This window comes from Leptonychotes weddellii, chromosome 2, assembly GCF_054177405.1.
Source record: "Leptonychotes weddellii isolate Sample4059 chromosome 2, ASM5417740v2, whole genome shotgun sequence".
Classification (NCBI taxonomy): Eukaryota; Metazoa; Chordata; class Mammalia; order Carnivora; family Phocidae; genus Leptonychotes; species Leptonychotes weddellii.
Genome location: NC_138370.1, coordinates 108497032 through 108511143, shown reverse-complemented (window position 1 = coordinate 108511143; position 14112 = coordinate 108497032). Strand labels below are relative to the sequence as shown.

Here is a 14112-nt window from a genome sequence, read left to right as displayed (position 1 = left end):
ATTTAATGAGATGTAGTTGAGTTCTCCCTGTCATGCTCTATTATGTCTTAGGCTTAATGAAAATATTTGTGATCATAAGTTGTATTTCCACACCCTTTTTAATAGTTTCTAACTCTCCTTTTACCTTTAAAATGAGATCATTTGTGCTTAAATATTATCTATTTCTCAGTAAACTGGAATTTATTACTTAGGATATATTCCCCCCGTTAGTCCTTTCATTGGACTGATGTTCATAGGAACATCGTAATCTATTACCAGTAGTAAAGAGCATGTGAAGCCATAGTTGGAATATCATCTTGACCAACTGAAGCAACTTTTATTTTTTAATGCAACTTACAAGGTAGAAGACATATGCCGTATGTGTTTCATAACTGTATTCCCGACCCCATAGACTTTGTAACTTTATACCAACAGATACTTATATTGCAACATTAACTACTGTTGTTTCTAACTTTGGTGTTACTGTATAGAGGTTGGACAGGAGTATTAGGAGATTTGGGTGACCCTAAGCAAGACACTTAAAATGTCCATAAAATTAAGGAACTGATTCTTTTAACTCTTTTCTTCCCAGAATGTGTGTTTTCTGGTTACAATCTGCAATTCTGATTCATTCATATTCTCTCATACTTGCTCACTCAGCAAGGAGCCATTTATTTTGGGTACAGGGTGGGATAACGGAATGTGTTGTCCCTTCAGTGAGAAAAGACCTAAAGATTGATGATGATGCTATGATTGAAATGAAATAATTTCTTTATGAAACCTGCTGTGGTTGCATTTTATATTTGAATTACGATTTGTGTAAACAAGTGGGACTGATGTTACTGTGAATTTTCATAATGTTAGATAAGCATTGTTCTCACTTTTACTAAATTCTATTTTCATTAAAGCTTGTCAGAATTTAATTTTATGGCAGAAAATGAACATGCATAAGAGGGAAAAAAAGTTACTACTTTCATTGTCTAGAGTATTATTTGAATTTCTGTTGTGAAAGGTAATTTTTTCTTAAATTGCCTTAATAACATGATACAATACTTTGCAATGAGATTCACTTATATAACCTGTTATCATTTATTAACAGCGACTAGCGATAAGAAATTGTGATCCAAAGAAGCAAGTCATTTGGGAAATACACTTTGTTTTTATGTATAATCCTTAATGATGTATCAAGTATTTAACATCTTTTCTCCTATTTTGTAGAACACTGTTGGGATGAAAGAAGCACCTTAAACAAAATCATACTTAGCCCAGCTTTCCTTTTCTTTTTCTTTCTTCCCTTACATCCTCTCCCCATTTCTGGCTTCTCAACCATATTCTCTTTCCTCTGTCCTGCATTTCAAGTATATGCCATCTATTTCATTAGTCTCTTTCTATATATAACATGACATGCTAAGATTAGACAATCCAATATTAATATTAACATGCAAATTGAACTAAAATATATTCCAGTGCTATAGTTATGGTTTAAAATGTGTTGAGGGATAACCTATAGTTACTTGGAAGATTTCTATTTAAATCGTTTGTTTATATGGGCAGTTCTTGCTTTCCACAGTAGTGTGGGACCATAAAAATGACTGCAGGTTGAAATTGTGCAAAATAATCCTAGTCAATGAAGAAAATGTTCTATGACTTCTAAATTTTTTTCTCAACACATTAAAAATGTTGGTTATAAATGTGTAGGTAAGTAAAGTAGTAAAACTAATTTTAGTAGTAAAAGAAACTGAAAAAGTGTATTACTTTGGTAAAAAATGTATTAAGAATAGTTTTAATAATACCTTCATATATAATTGCAAGTGAGCCATTCTTTTTATACCTTGGCAAATTATCATAATTTTAAGTTTGGATCACCTTCCCACATTTTATTGCATTTCCAGTGTCATGAAATATCCCTGCTTTTTTCTTTTTTAATAGACTATTTTTAAGAGACTTCTTGTTTTAGGTTCATAGCAAAATTGAGCAGAAAGTAAAGAATTCCCATATACCCCTGCCACCACACAAGTACACCCTCCCCCACTATCAACACCTCCATTCCAGAGTGGTACATTTGTTACAATCAGTGAATCTACATTGACACATCATAATCACCCAGTCTATAGTTTGCATTAGGGTTTGCTCTTTGTCTTGTACATTCTGTGGGTTTAACAAATCCATTATAGTATACAGAATAGTTTTACTGCCTAAAAATTCTCTATACTCAACCTGTTCAACCCTCCCTCCCCCTTCGCCTCTCACAACCACTGGTCTTCTTACTGTCTCCATAGTTTTGCCTTTTCCAGAATGTTCTATAGCTGAAATCATACAATTTATAGCCTTTTCAGATTGGCTTCTTTCACTTAGTAATCTGCACTAGAGTTTCCTCCATGTCTTTTCATGGCTTGATAGCTCATTTTTAGTGCTAATATTCCCTTGTTTGGATGTACTACAGTTTGCTTAACCACTCACTGTAGAAGGGCATCTTGGTTGCTTCCAAGTTTTGGCAATTACCAGTAAAGTTGCCACAAACATCCATGTGCAGGTTTTTGTGTGGATCTAAGTTCTCAACTCCTTTGGGTAAGTACCAAAGAGCATAATGGCTGGATCATATGGTAAGAGTGGGTTTAGTTTTGTAAGAAACTGCGACACTCTCTCCCAAGTCTTTATCATCTCCCATTCCTATCAGCAGTAAGTAAAAGTTAATTTTGTTTCACATCCTTACCAGCATTTGGTGGTGTCAGTCTTTTGAAATTTTGCTATTCTAACAGGTACATAATGGTAACTCGTTTTTATTTGCACTTCACTGGTGACATATGATGTTGAGCATCTTTTCATATGCTCATTTGCCATGTGTATATCTTCGATGAGGTGTCTGTCCAGATCTTTGGTCCATTTTGTAATTGGGTTCATTTGTTGGATTTTAAGGGTTCTTTGTCTATTTTGGGTATAGTCCAATATACCCAAATTATCATAATTTTAAGTTTGGATCACCTTTCAACATTTTATTGCATTTCCAGTGTCATGAAATATCCCTGCTTTTTTCTTTTTTAATAGACTTATTTTTAAGAGGAGTTTTAGGTTCATAGCAAAATTGAGCAGAAAGTAAAGAATTCCATATTGTGTATCCATGATTTACATACCATGTAAAGATAACGTCTTTTGCAAATATTTTCTCCCAGTCTGTGGCTTGTCTTCTCATTCTTTTGATCTCTGTTCTTTTAACGTGAAGCTCTTTGGCAGTCTCCCTTCCTCTGGAACATCATCTTTGTCACGGCCATTTTCCTCATTTCTGTCAGTAGGTCTGCCAAGTTTTTCCAGCTACATCTCTGGAGCCCCTTGAACTGCAGCCGTGTAAATGTTCTCATAGTCCGCTCTTTCCATTTATGTGTAATTTGAATTTGGCTCCAGCATGGTCACTTTTCATTTCTTTATTGTACTTTCATCTGTGTTGCTGAGTTCCCTTTTTCAATGACCACTTTTTAAAAATTTCTGAGTGGGTTTATCACTGAGAAACAAGCCGGCAAGGCAGCTACCCACCCTGCTACCTGTGCATGAGTAATAGCTGTGCAGTGGCCACTCATTAACAGCCTTGGAAAGAAGTGATGGGATTGGGCACTGGTCATGCTGTGCATCTCTTATTTACATAGTGATTTGTGGACCACAGAGCTAGCAGCAAAGTTAACACTTTATGCAATTACAGCTTAAGTCCAAACCATTTTGGGGGGAAACGTGTATGTTCCTTAACCATTGTGACTGAAATCCATGCATGTCGAAACCCATGAAATGTGAGCCCTGCCTGTATCATAAACTTTTTTCTCAGTCGTAAATGATGTGAAATTATTCTAAGGGAAAGGGAAAAAAAACAAAAGGGATGCTCGAAACTAAGTGATCTCGTTCTCCCCTCTTTTTTCTTTTTTTTTTTTTTAAACAGAATATGGCAAAAGTGAAAGAGTTGGTGGAGCTGCGGAGGGGAGTGTGTAGATTCCATGGCAGGCTGACGTAGCTTCTTATCTGATGGAAGTGATGCTGTGAATAACAAAGCTTAGAGGCAGCACACATTACCTAGAGTTTGGTTTGGGGCCTTCGTTGTATCCAGTCAGCGATAGCAGGAATGGCTTGAACTTTCTTCCGTAATGTTACCAGCCTGGGATGGATGTCCAACAAGTCAGGTTTAAAGACCAAAAGTGTGGTACTGCAAATTTCCCAGTAGAAATCTGCCCAAGTTACCTAGTTTAAAGCAAACAAAAATTGCCATTTGAACATAGAAGGCATAACTTACTAAATCAAGAATAGTTTTTTAATTCAAAATTATCTGTTACTACGAAAGTGGAATGAGTATATGATAGAAAATTACAGATAACACCATACTCCCAACACCCAGAGGTTGCTACCATTAACACCTCTTTGTATAATGGCATCACGTGTGTGTGTGTGTTCTAAATGAGATTTTAGAATACATACTCTTATAACTTGATTAAATCTCCACCTCTCTGCGACAATACATTGTCTAATACCCAATCAATACTTTTTCATCTGTTCCAAAAATGTCCTTTATAGGACAAATCAGAATCCATTCCAAGACATGCATTTCGTCTGGTTATGCCCTTTAACTCCCTTTTACTGGAGATTTCACACTAGTCCTGAAGAACATCATGTCTTCGGGATTTGTGTGGTTATTTCATCTTACTTACCTTGTTCCTTTCTTTTGCAGAGTATAAAGGGATAGGGTGCAGGTTATCCCTAGAGAGTTCGTAGTTGCAAGTGAAATATTTTTGGCTAACACATTAGATTGCATCACCTCCGAAGACATAAGGTGTCTGAGCATTAGTGGATCCCCAGGTGTGATGACAGCCTGGTCCTACCCTTGTATACTTTTTCTTCGTACACTTTTTTTTTTTTCCCTTTGTGACTAGAAACTAATCTGGCTGAACATTACTTTGACTCCAGATGATGAATACCCATCAAAGAGTGAAGTTTAAATGTGGGCTATCCGTAGTTTTATTTTTGTATGGAATCTAATACTAATTGCTAGTGTTTCATGAACCTGCATACTAAACACCTGTCAACCAGGAGAGTTTTGGGTTAGAGGATTCAAGAGTTCAGTCAACACATATTTATGGCGTACTTACTGTGTGCGACGTGCAGGTCTATGTGCTAGGCTGGGCTGGACTGGAGAGCAAGATGTTATACAGGCCCTTTCCCAGGTGCACCTTTTGTTTTAGAAGCAGGAAGACAAACATTTGTCAACCAGTAGGGATGATGAAGAAAAAGTGAAGTTATGGGAAGGATCCTCAGGTGGTCATGGAGGGAAGACCCTTACATGTGTGACATTTAAGCCCAGGCTTAAATGAGAACAGGATCCAGACAGGCAGCGGTCTGCAGATGAAGCCTTGTAGGCAGAGGGAACAGCAAGTATAAAGGCTCTTAGGTGGGAGTGAGTTGTGTGTTGGAGGAGCACACAAAACGCCAGTGTGTGTGGAACACTGAGGAAGAGTGCTGAGAGATGGGGTCAGGAGGTAGTTTACAGAAGAATCTTAATAGAAAACGAGGGTGGAGGGCGCCTGGGTGGCTCAGTTGGTTGGGCGACTGCCTTCGGCTCAGGTCATGATCCTGGAGTCCCTGGATCGAGTCCCGCGTCAGGCTCCCTGCTCGGCAGGGAGTCTGCTTCTCCCTCTGACCCTCCCCCCTCTCATGTGCTCTCTCTCATTCTCTCTCTCTGTCAAATAAATAAATAAAATCTTTAAAAAAATAAAAAAATAAAAAAAAATAAACTAATCAAATCTTTAAAAAAAAAAAAGAAAACGAGGGTGGGGGTGGATTTTAAGTCCTTCAGTAGGGCAGGGAGAGGACCATTTTAGGAAAGTCTCTTGGAGAACGTGGGAGGAAATGAAGAGGCATGTGATAGGTTGGAAGTTGAGAATAAAGATGTGGAAAGTATGCGTCCGTGTCACCCAGAAGGACTCAACAGACCATAAACAGAGTAAGTCCCAAGAGTGCTGCCCAAAGCAGTCTGTGTCTTCTAGAATGCAGCCTCCTTGAAGGCACAGACTCCGACCTACCACAGCATGAGTCGTGTTTAGACTTGAGTTTTTGTCAGTAACGTGCTCCTCTCTCTCAGTAGTAGGGCTGTAATAGCTGATGGTCTCGCTTTTTGTGATCTTACTAATTATTAGTCAATGCCTTGGTCTGTTCCAACCATCAGGGGTTGGAAAATGGTGATAGTTGATTTTAATCTCCCCTTTTACTTACTAACTGGAATACTTACATGAAGACAAACTTTGCCCTTCGGTTTGTGTTATCTCGAGGTACAATTGGCACAATCAGAAAGGCAAGATAAATTCTTCATTCAAACCTCCCAACTTTTTAAAAAAGAGTTTTCAGAGTAATAATTTGTTTCCATATCATCTTCCAAAAGTAACCAATGAAGTTCTCTTTGGTTTGGGGGTTTGCATGTATGTGTTTGTGTTTGGTTGTGGTGGTAGGAGTGGTCATCATAAATTCATGGATTCATTCATTTTGATTTGTTTCAATCCACTGCTGTTAATATTCTTAGCGAAGCTTGAATTGTCCCATATTTAGCCAGTGTAAGCGTTTGCTTCAAGTTGACTTTTGAGTCCCCAGTTCAGTTGTCTTTGATAATTTATTTGCTTCTGCTATGACAAGGTATTTCCAGCTCATCTCTTACATTTCCTGTCCCAAACTGAGAACGAGCCATTTCTCTAAGAAGCCCTGGTTCCTTTTAATATTTAGAGACCAGAATCTGGGTCCTGAAGGTGCCCAGGACAACAGGGTTGGTCATTGTTTCAAGAAAAAGAAATACAACATGGTTTTTCCTTTATTTAGCCTAAGATACAGTCAGTGCATCATGACCTTATATATATATAAATTTATATATTCACGTATAATATTTTTATATATATTCATATATATATTTCACATTCAGGAATAGGGTGTTTACTTAGCTTCGCTGACCTTACTTATATCTCTGTCTTCTTTCTCCCACACTGAAAATCCTGGTTCTCAGTGATATCCACATATTTTCTTACTGCTTTACCCCAAAATATAGTTATATCAGAAATCCTAATAAAACAATATGACTGTACCCAGTACCACTAAGAATATAATTACAGGAACGCCCGTTTTATTGTGCTTTGCTTTATTGCATGTCGCAGATAGCGCGTTTTTGACAAATGCTTGTGGCAACCCTGTGTTGAGCAAATCGATTGGCACTATTTTTCCAACAGCATTTGCTCACTTTGTGTCTCTGTGTCACATTTTTGTAATTCTTGCAATATTTCAAACTTTTTCATTATTAGGGTAATCTGTGATCAGTGATTACAACTCTGAAAGCTCAGATGATGGTTAACATTTTTTAGCAATAAAGTATTTTTTAATTAAGATATGTACATTGTTTTTTTAGACATAATGCCATTGCACACTTAACAGATTACAGTATAGTGTAAACATAACTTTTATATATACTGAGAAACCAAAAAATCCATTTGATATGTGATACAATATATATTGCTGTGGTTTGAAACCAAACCCATAATAGCTCTCTGATGTATGCCTCTACTAAAAATGGTATAAGATTTCTATTTTTTGATTCTGAGAGAATATTTATAATAAAATGTGTATTCAGGTTACTGTGTTTTACAAATGATGATATTTCTTAAAATGGTTCTCCTCAAATAGGTACTTCTCTACACACTTCATGCATCAATTTAACATAGGTTCATTTGCTTCACTTTGCTTTTGCTTTGCAGTGTTAGCTTTTTAAAATATTTTCATTGTTTTTATGATTATATAAAATATTTTAGTTCATAGTTCCAAAGTTAAGTCCACCAAAACAGGTTTATTCAAAGTAGTTTAGCTTTTATCCCTGCTATCTGTTCCTTCCTTATGGGTAACTTTTTTTTCTCACTGAGTCTTTGTAAGTTTTTGGTTATATGTATGTGTATATGTGTATACTTGTATTTTTTAAAGATGTAAAAACATACTCACAGAGTTACCAGTAAGCCACTCCTTTTCACCTAAGTATGTGTCCAAATCTTGCAGCAGATGAGGTCCATCATATGTAAGTAGCTCATTAAACATCTGATTCTAGGAGAGGATGAAGAAGATCACTTTAAGGATAATAGGAAGAAAAATAACATGATTTGAAGAGGAAGTAGATTTTTCCATCTTTATTCTCCCACATGAGTTCAGAAAGAAAGAGAAGTAGCTATGTGTTCTTGTTTGTTTGTTTCAAATATATGACATTATCGAGATTGAGGTCTGATTCCTTATACTTAGTCATCCCTTTGTTACTCATGGATTACTTTTGTGTCCACTTCTTACAGTTTCTTTGTATGTAATGACCAAATATTTCACCTAGAAAATCTTTTCATGATTTTTATCTTAATTTTTATTAAGATAATTTATAAAATTGTCCTCATTCTCTTTGGAGTGAAATAACATAATTGAGGGTAAAGAAATTAGTTTTATTTTGTATGGCTAGGCTCCTTCAGCTTGGCAGTCTTTTATTTCATCATCACACTTAATGGAAGTAATCTATAATGAATCCTTATGCTCTTAGGCTTTATGGATCTTGTTGGCTTGACATTGTGCCTTAGTATGAGGTTTGTCTGCCTTGACTATTATCTACAAAACCATCAACTAGTGCCCCCTTTTGATATATTATGTAAGGTAACATTCTAAATCAAATATCCTTAGAAGAGAAAAATTAAGATATACCCATTTTTAAAAATTGTCTTTTTCCTTGAAACTCTGAAAGACCAAATAATTTATTCATGGCCTCTTTCTTTGTAAGAAATGTTTGCTTATATATGAAAATTCTGGCCGGTGTGTATCTTGGATATAAAATGTAAGCCAAACTCAAAAATACCATAAAATATGTGTATATATATTATTTATTAATAATGATAAATTACCTATAATAAAATCCAGCCTTACTAAGGCAAGTCGGGTAGTGGATAGCTCCCTCACCAACTTGCTGATTTACTTTCTGTTATTACTATAACTTAGCAAGGTAATAGAGATTACTGCCACATAATGCCTTGTTTGTAGGGTACAGTTTACAAAAGCATCATTACATATTTACATACATTTGCCCGATTTTACAAACTGAAACTTGGGAAGCTTGTCATTATTTTGACTTTATATCCTTTCCACTGTTCTATACCACCTACATTCATAAGGTTCTTTCTCTATGGTTAATATGTCATAGTTTAAAATAAAACAGCGTGAGTTCTTCTTACACATAATTTGTGAGCTGAAAGACAGTGGGCCCAGATCCATGTGGCACTTCCCACAGCCCAGCCCAGCTCAGCTCAGCATCAGGTGGGAGGGTGATGGCCAATTTGGCTCTCCTAAGAAAGCTAGAAAGGGAACGGAGTTGAATGGAATAGGATGTAGCTGCTGGACAGCTTTCCAAAACTTTTGTGTGCTCACCTGTATCATTTTGTTACTTCTTCGAATGTGGATTTCCACCACTTAAGGTACATGCACACAGATGCCTGTGTGCACACAGTGCCAAATAAAAATCTTTTCTCTGTATTGACTTCTCCCGTAGCCCAGGTTCTCTATAAGTTTGGTGAATCATCCCAGTGACTCATCTCATCCAACGATATGTAAATTACTAACCCCAACATTATTATTGGTATTTAAGAGTCAGTGTAAGGAATACTCACCAAAATAACATAAAGAAGATGAAATTTGATTATACATCCTTTTTTCCAGATGTGTACTTTTTAAAATGCATTTCTTGATAAATCTTAGATAGCCGCCCTTACACTTGGTAGACTCAGAAATTTCCTTCCTCTTCCTCTGGAGACTTATAAGTCAGGAGGTTTCTCAACCTGAGAAGTCATTGCTACAGTATTCTATCAAAGGACTTTTAGAGGAATGATGTTTCTCCAAAGCACCATTTTTAAATCCATACTACCAAAATCGTTTAGTATTGGAAATGCGCCACTGGCATTTCTTTGATCCTGTTCATCCTTCGTCCTCCCCTCCACATCCTTTAGATGAGGAAACTGAAACAGACAGGTTGAATAACCAGAGAAACACTAGTGGTAAATTCAAGGATTATCAGGGTGACCAATGTCCACAAACGTATTTTGCCTTCTAAATTAATTTTAATTTTTTAAAAACTGGAAGTGGAATTTTTAGCAACAGATACTGAAATATTTATAATTATGTGTATTTGATAGATTCTTAGGGCACATATAATAAGAGGACTATGTTTACTATCCATCCATCTTCACTGTTACCAATATTCTCTTTTGAAAAATTACCTGACCACAAGGTGGCGGCAACGCGACCCACTTCAGGGAGACTAGGGGAAGAAATGAACTAAAACCAGGCAGGTTTTTTGTCGTATACTAGCCAGGTCCTCCTTATTAATCAGATAGTATGTAGGCAACTGCAATATTTCTGCAATGCGTCCTCCCTTCATATGATTTATTTATAAATTTGGATTTTGTCCTGTGAATTTTTTTTTTTTTTTGAGATAGGAGGTATGTTAAGAGCATTGTTATTCTAATACAAAGGTAGAGCGTTACTCATATCATAAGCATTCAAAGAATAGCTTCCTCTGGGAGGTAGCTTCTATTATGGAGCCTCAGCCACAGAAGGGTAAAAAATAGCTAAGGGCAAGCCCATAAGTTGATAGACTGCCAGTCAGTGGGGTTTTGGCATGTGAAACGAAAAGCTTTAGATCCGTTTTTCTAAATTGGACATTATGTATCTACTTGTTTCTGCATTTATAAGGATGTGTAAAATAGAGATGCCATGTCCGACAAAAAAAAGCAATGAGCAGTGAACTATATAACACTATTAATTATATATATTAATAGTTATTAATATACTAGATAATACAATTATAATATCTAAAATTTGTTGAACACTTTCGACCTAGTCATAGGTACTCATGCTAACATTTAATCCTCCCAACATACTTCAAAGTAGATTCTATAGTATCCCTACTTTACAGACAAAGAATTTGAACTATTGATAGGTAGGTATGTGACAACTAGAAGGGCATCAGAATTCAAGCCTGGCAGTGTGACTCCAGAGCCTGAATATATTGCTATATCAAAGCTGAGCTTTTATTTTAGACTTTGCTCTGGTTAGTCATGTGTGTGTGTGTGTGTGTGTGACACACCTTACATTTATATCAAGGAATCAGTAAATGTGAATACTTTTATGTTCCAAATCTCTATTGAAATCAGAAGTTCCTAATTAAGTGGTATTTAGCATAAATACGTTTAAGTAAATTGTTAAACTGTCATTCGCTCTGTGCGGTACCTTTCGGATATAGACCTTAAGCCCCACCGCATACGTACACACCGACCAGCTGCCGGCACTGCGGCCTTAACAACCAGTGGTTAAGAGGTCTGAGTCCGAGCGGCTGGGATTTGAATTCCTTGTGTACCACTTTCTAGCTAAATAACCTTATACAAGTTACTTCTACTACACGAACCTCAATTTCTCCATCCGGGAAAATGAAGGTTGTAACAGTTTCTCCCTAAGGGATGCTCTGGGTATTAGTCACTCATTTAAAAGGAAGTATGCATAGGTGATGAGGCCATGGCTCTGGGCAACTCCATAACCACTCTGATTCTCAGTTTCTTCATCTGCAAAGTGAGCGTGATGATAGAAAGCACGTATCCCATGAAAGGATTGGGAGGACTGGCTGAGGCCCCACGCATGCAGGGGCCAGAGCAGCATCTGCATATGCTGTTGGAGAAATCAGCTCTTGCTCTCTGTCGTTCGACAAGTATGTAGTCCCTACTGCGTGAAAGGCACACGGTCGGCGTGGGGACATGAGTTGTAGTACAGACATAATTACTATCCTCACCACACGTTCTACCGGAGGAGACGAGTCAATAAGAGTTTAAAATAGAGAGTCTGTGATGCGTGCCCCCCAGGAAACCACTAGGGGGCGGTAATGGAGCATAACCTACAAGGTCTATTTAGAATTCTGGAGAAAGATGATGGATTTGACACACATGTATGATTTTTTTCATCCCCAAGGCACAGTAAATACATATTTTTGAAAAGACAGCACCCACAAAGAGGTGGAAAACAGGAGAGGAGACAAGAGAAAACAAAATTCAAAGCTATAAAACTCATGGATGACTGGTATCTGCAAAGGGAAAGCTGAAAACCAATACTATCTACCCCATAAAACCCTCAAATGGTTCGGAAAAAGGCAGGCTACATCCAGGATTGTGAGTAAGGAGGTAAGGGAGAGGGTAATGTGAGGAGTGGCTGAAAGCTGTGAAAGAGGTAGTTTTAGCATAAGATTTCCTTTTTCATTTTACACTGCTTGACACATGCCACTTCCCCGTGTTTATCAGAAGGCTGGAGAGGGGAAATCGATGGTCTGTGTGTTGGGAGCTGACATTCCTAATGTCTTCAAAACAGGGGATTGAATGAATATATGCATACTGAACACTAAGTTCTGAGACTCGTAGCCCTCTCTTCGCTGATTGTTTCCCAGAACACTGGCAGTCACACCTTTCTTTCCGGGCAAAAATCGGAAGTCTTCTCTAGGGACTCTTTCTAGACCCTAAAGATAGTAATATTGGGAAACACTCCACAAATGGCCTAGTGATGCTCAAAATCAACACACCCTGTCCACATGCCGAGAGCTTTGGGTAAACTTTTTAATTTTCCTATTCTTTATCATGGATTCTAAAGGATGGTCTGACTCCTGGGGAAAGACAGACCAAAACAAAGAGGAAAAATATGATAATAAAGATTACAGAATGACAACGGTGCACCAGGTTTTTTAGGGTGACCAAACCAGACTGAAGCAGTGTGACACACAAGACAGACATATCCATGCTGTCCGTCATCAGTACACCTCTTGTCATCGAGCCTTCATTTTAATTTTGGGAATCCTGGAGGACAAAGAAGTAAGCAAAGACAGAGGATGGCATCCGGGAAATAGGACTCCAACTCAAGAGAAGGACATCCCTGGGATGGCAGTGGAGGCAAGTCCAGTGGGGACAGATGTGCAGATGCACAGAAAACCCAGACAGCTCTGCAAAAAAAGAGGGGGATCTCGGCCAAATCTCCCCAAGAATATAGTGGATAATCTGATATCATTGACCTTGTGGAAAATTGTATTGGCGGCCTACTGGATGGTGTGGGAAGGTTCAGCAATAAACGTAAAAATAATTAGGCAAACGAAGGACAGGCAATTACTAATTTTGAGGAGGTAAAGCGAGCAATGAAATAAAATCAAAGTATACTACAACTGACAGTTCTGTACGATATTTGCGTAGGCATACTAACATAACAAGTGACTATTGATTTGGCCAAAACATTTTGATATCATTATATTGGGAGTTCAGGAGAAGGGGAGCAGAGACAATGATTACATAAGAGATAAATTCTTATTACTATAATAAGAAATCCAGAGAAACTAAAATTAGTGAATCAAAGAAAGCCGGATTTACGTGTCCTAAAGAAATAGTTAAAAGTGTTAAAAAGTGGGTTATGTCTGAGGAGGTGTTAATGTGAAGAGACGGTAGAGCAGGGAATCACTGTATTTTGTTTTAAATATTTTAATATAATTTGATATTTTAAAACTATAGGTATGTCTTACTTTGATAAAAAGAAACTTTTTTTTTTTTAAGATTTTTTTATTTGAGAGAGAGAGAGAGCAAGCACGAGTGGGAGGAGGGGCAGAGGGAGAGGGAGAAGTAGACTCCCCCGTGAGCAGGGAGCCCAATGCGGGGCTCGATCCCTGAGCTGAAGGCTGACGCTTAACCAACTGAGCCACCCAGGCGCCCGATAAAAAGAAACTTTTTAAAGCACCCCACAAGTAGATACGATTAATAGTAGTAATAACAAACTGATCACATTACTTTTATATCTTGTTTTTTCTCTGCCCAAGGAAAACGTGACATGAAATCGTCCAATGTGTCCACAATCGCATCAACTTGACATTGTTCCAATTCTGTTTTTCCAGCCAAATCTATAAAATAGAGACCATTTAAGGCTCAGACATACGCTGGATTTAATTTACTATATTCAAATGTTAGCTTTTTAATAGACAATATATTCTTTTTTTTTTTTTTAAAGATTTTATTTATTTATTTGAGAGAGAGAGAGAGAGAGCACATG

The 14112-nt window shown here is 37.3% G+C and overlaps 1 protein-coding gene across 4 annotated transcripts in view; it reads right to left on the bottom strand.

Moving 5' to 3' along the window:
* HPGDS (hematopoietic prostaglandin D synthase) overlaps positions 1-14112 on the bottom strand; it is a 48070-nt gene that overhangs the window by 18073 nt on the left and 15885 nt on the right. For 3 of the 4 annotated variants that reach the window (XM_081812125.1, XM_081812126.1, XM_081812127.1), the window contains 3 exons: positions 13854-13963; positions 7975-8073; positions 284-4197 (listed from right to left, as the gene is read on the bottom strand). In XM_081812125.1, the coding sequence (XP_081668251.1) occupies positions 4033-4197; positions 7975-8073; positions 13854-13963 (374 nt within the window). In that variant the 3' untranslated portion in view covers positions 284-4032. Of the gene's footprint in view, positions 1-283; positions 4198-7974; positions 8074-13853; positions 13964-14112 lie in introns of those variants that run through there. The other variant, XM_081812128.1, reaches the window with a different exon arrangement.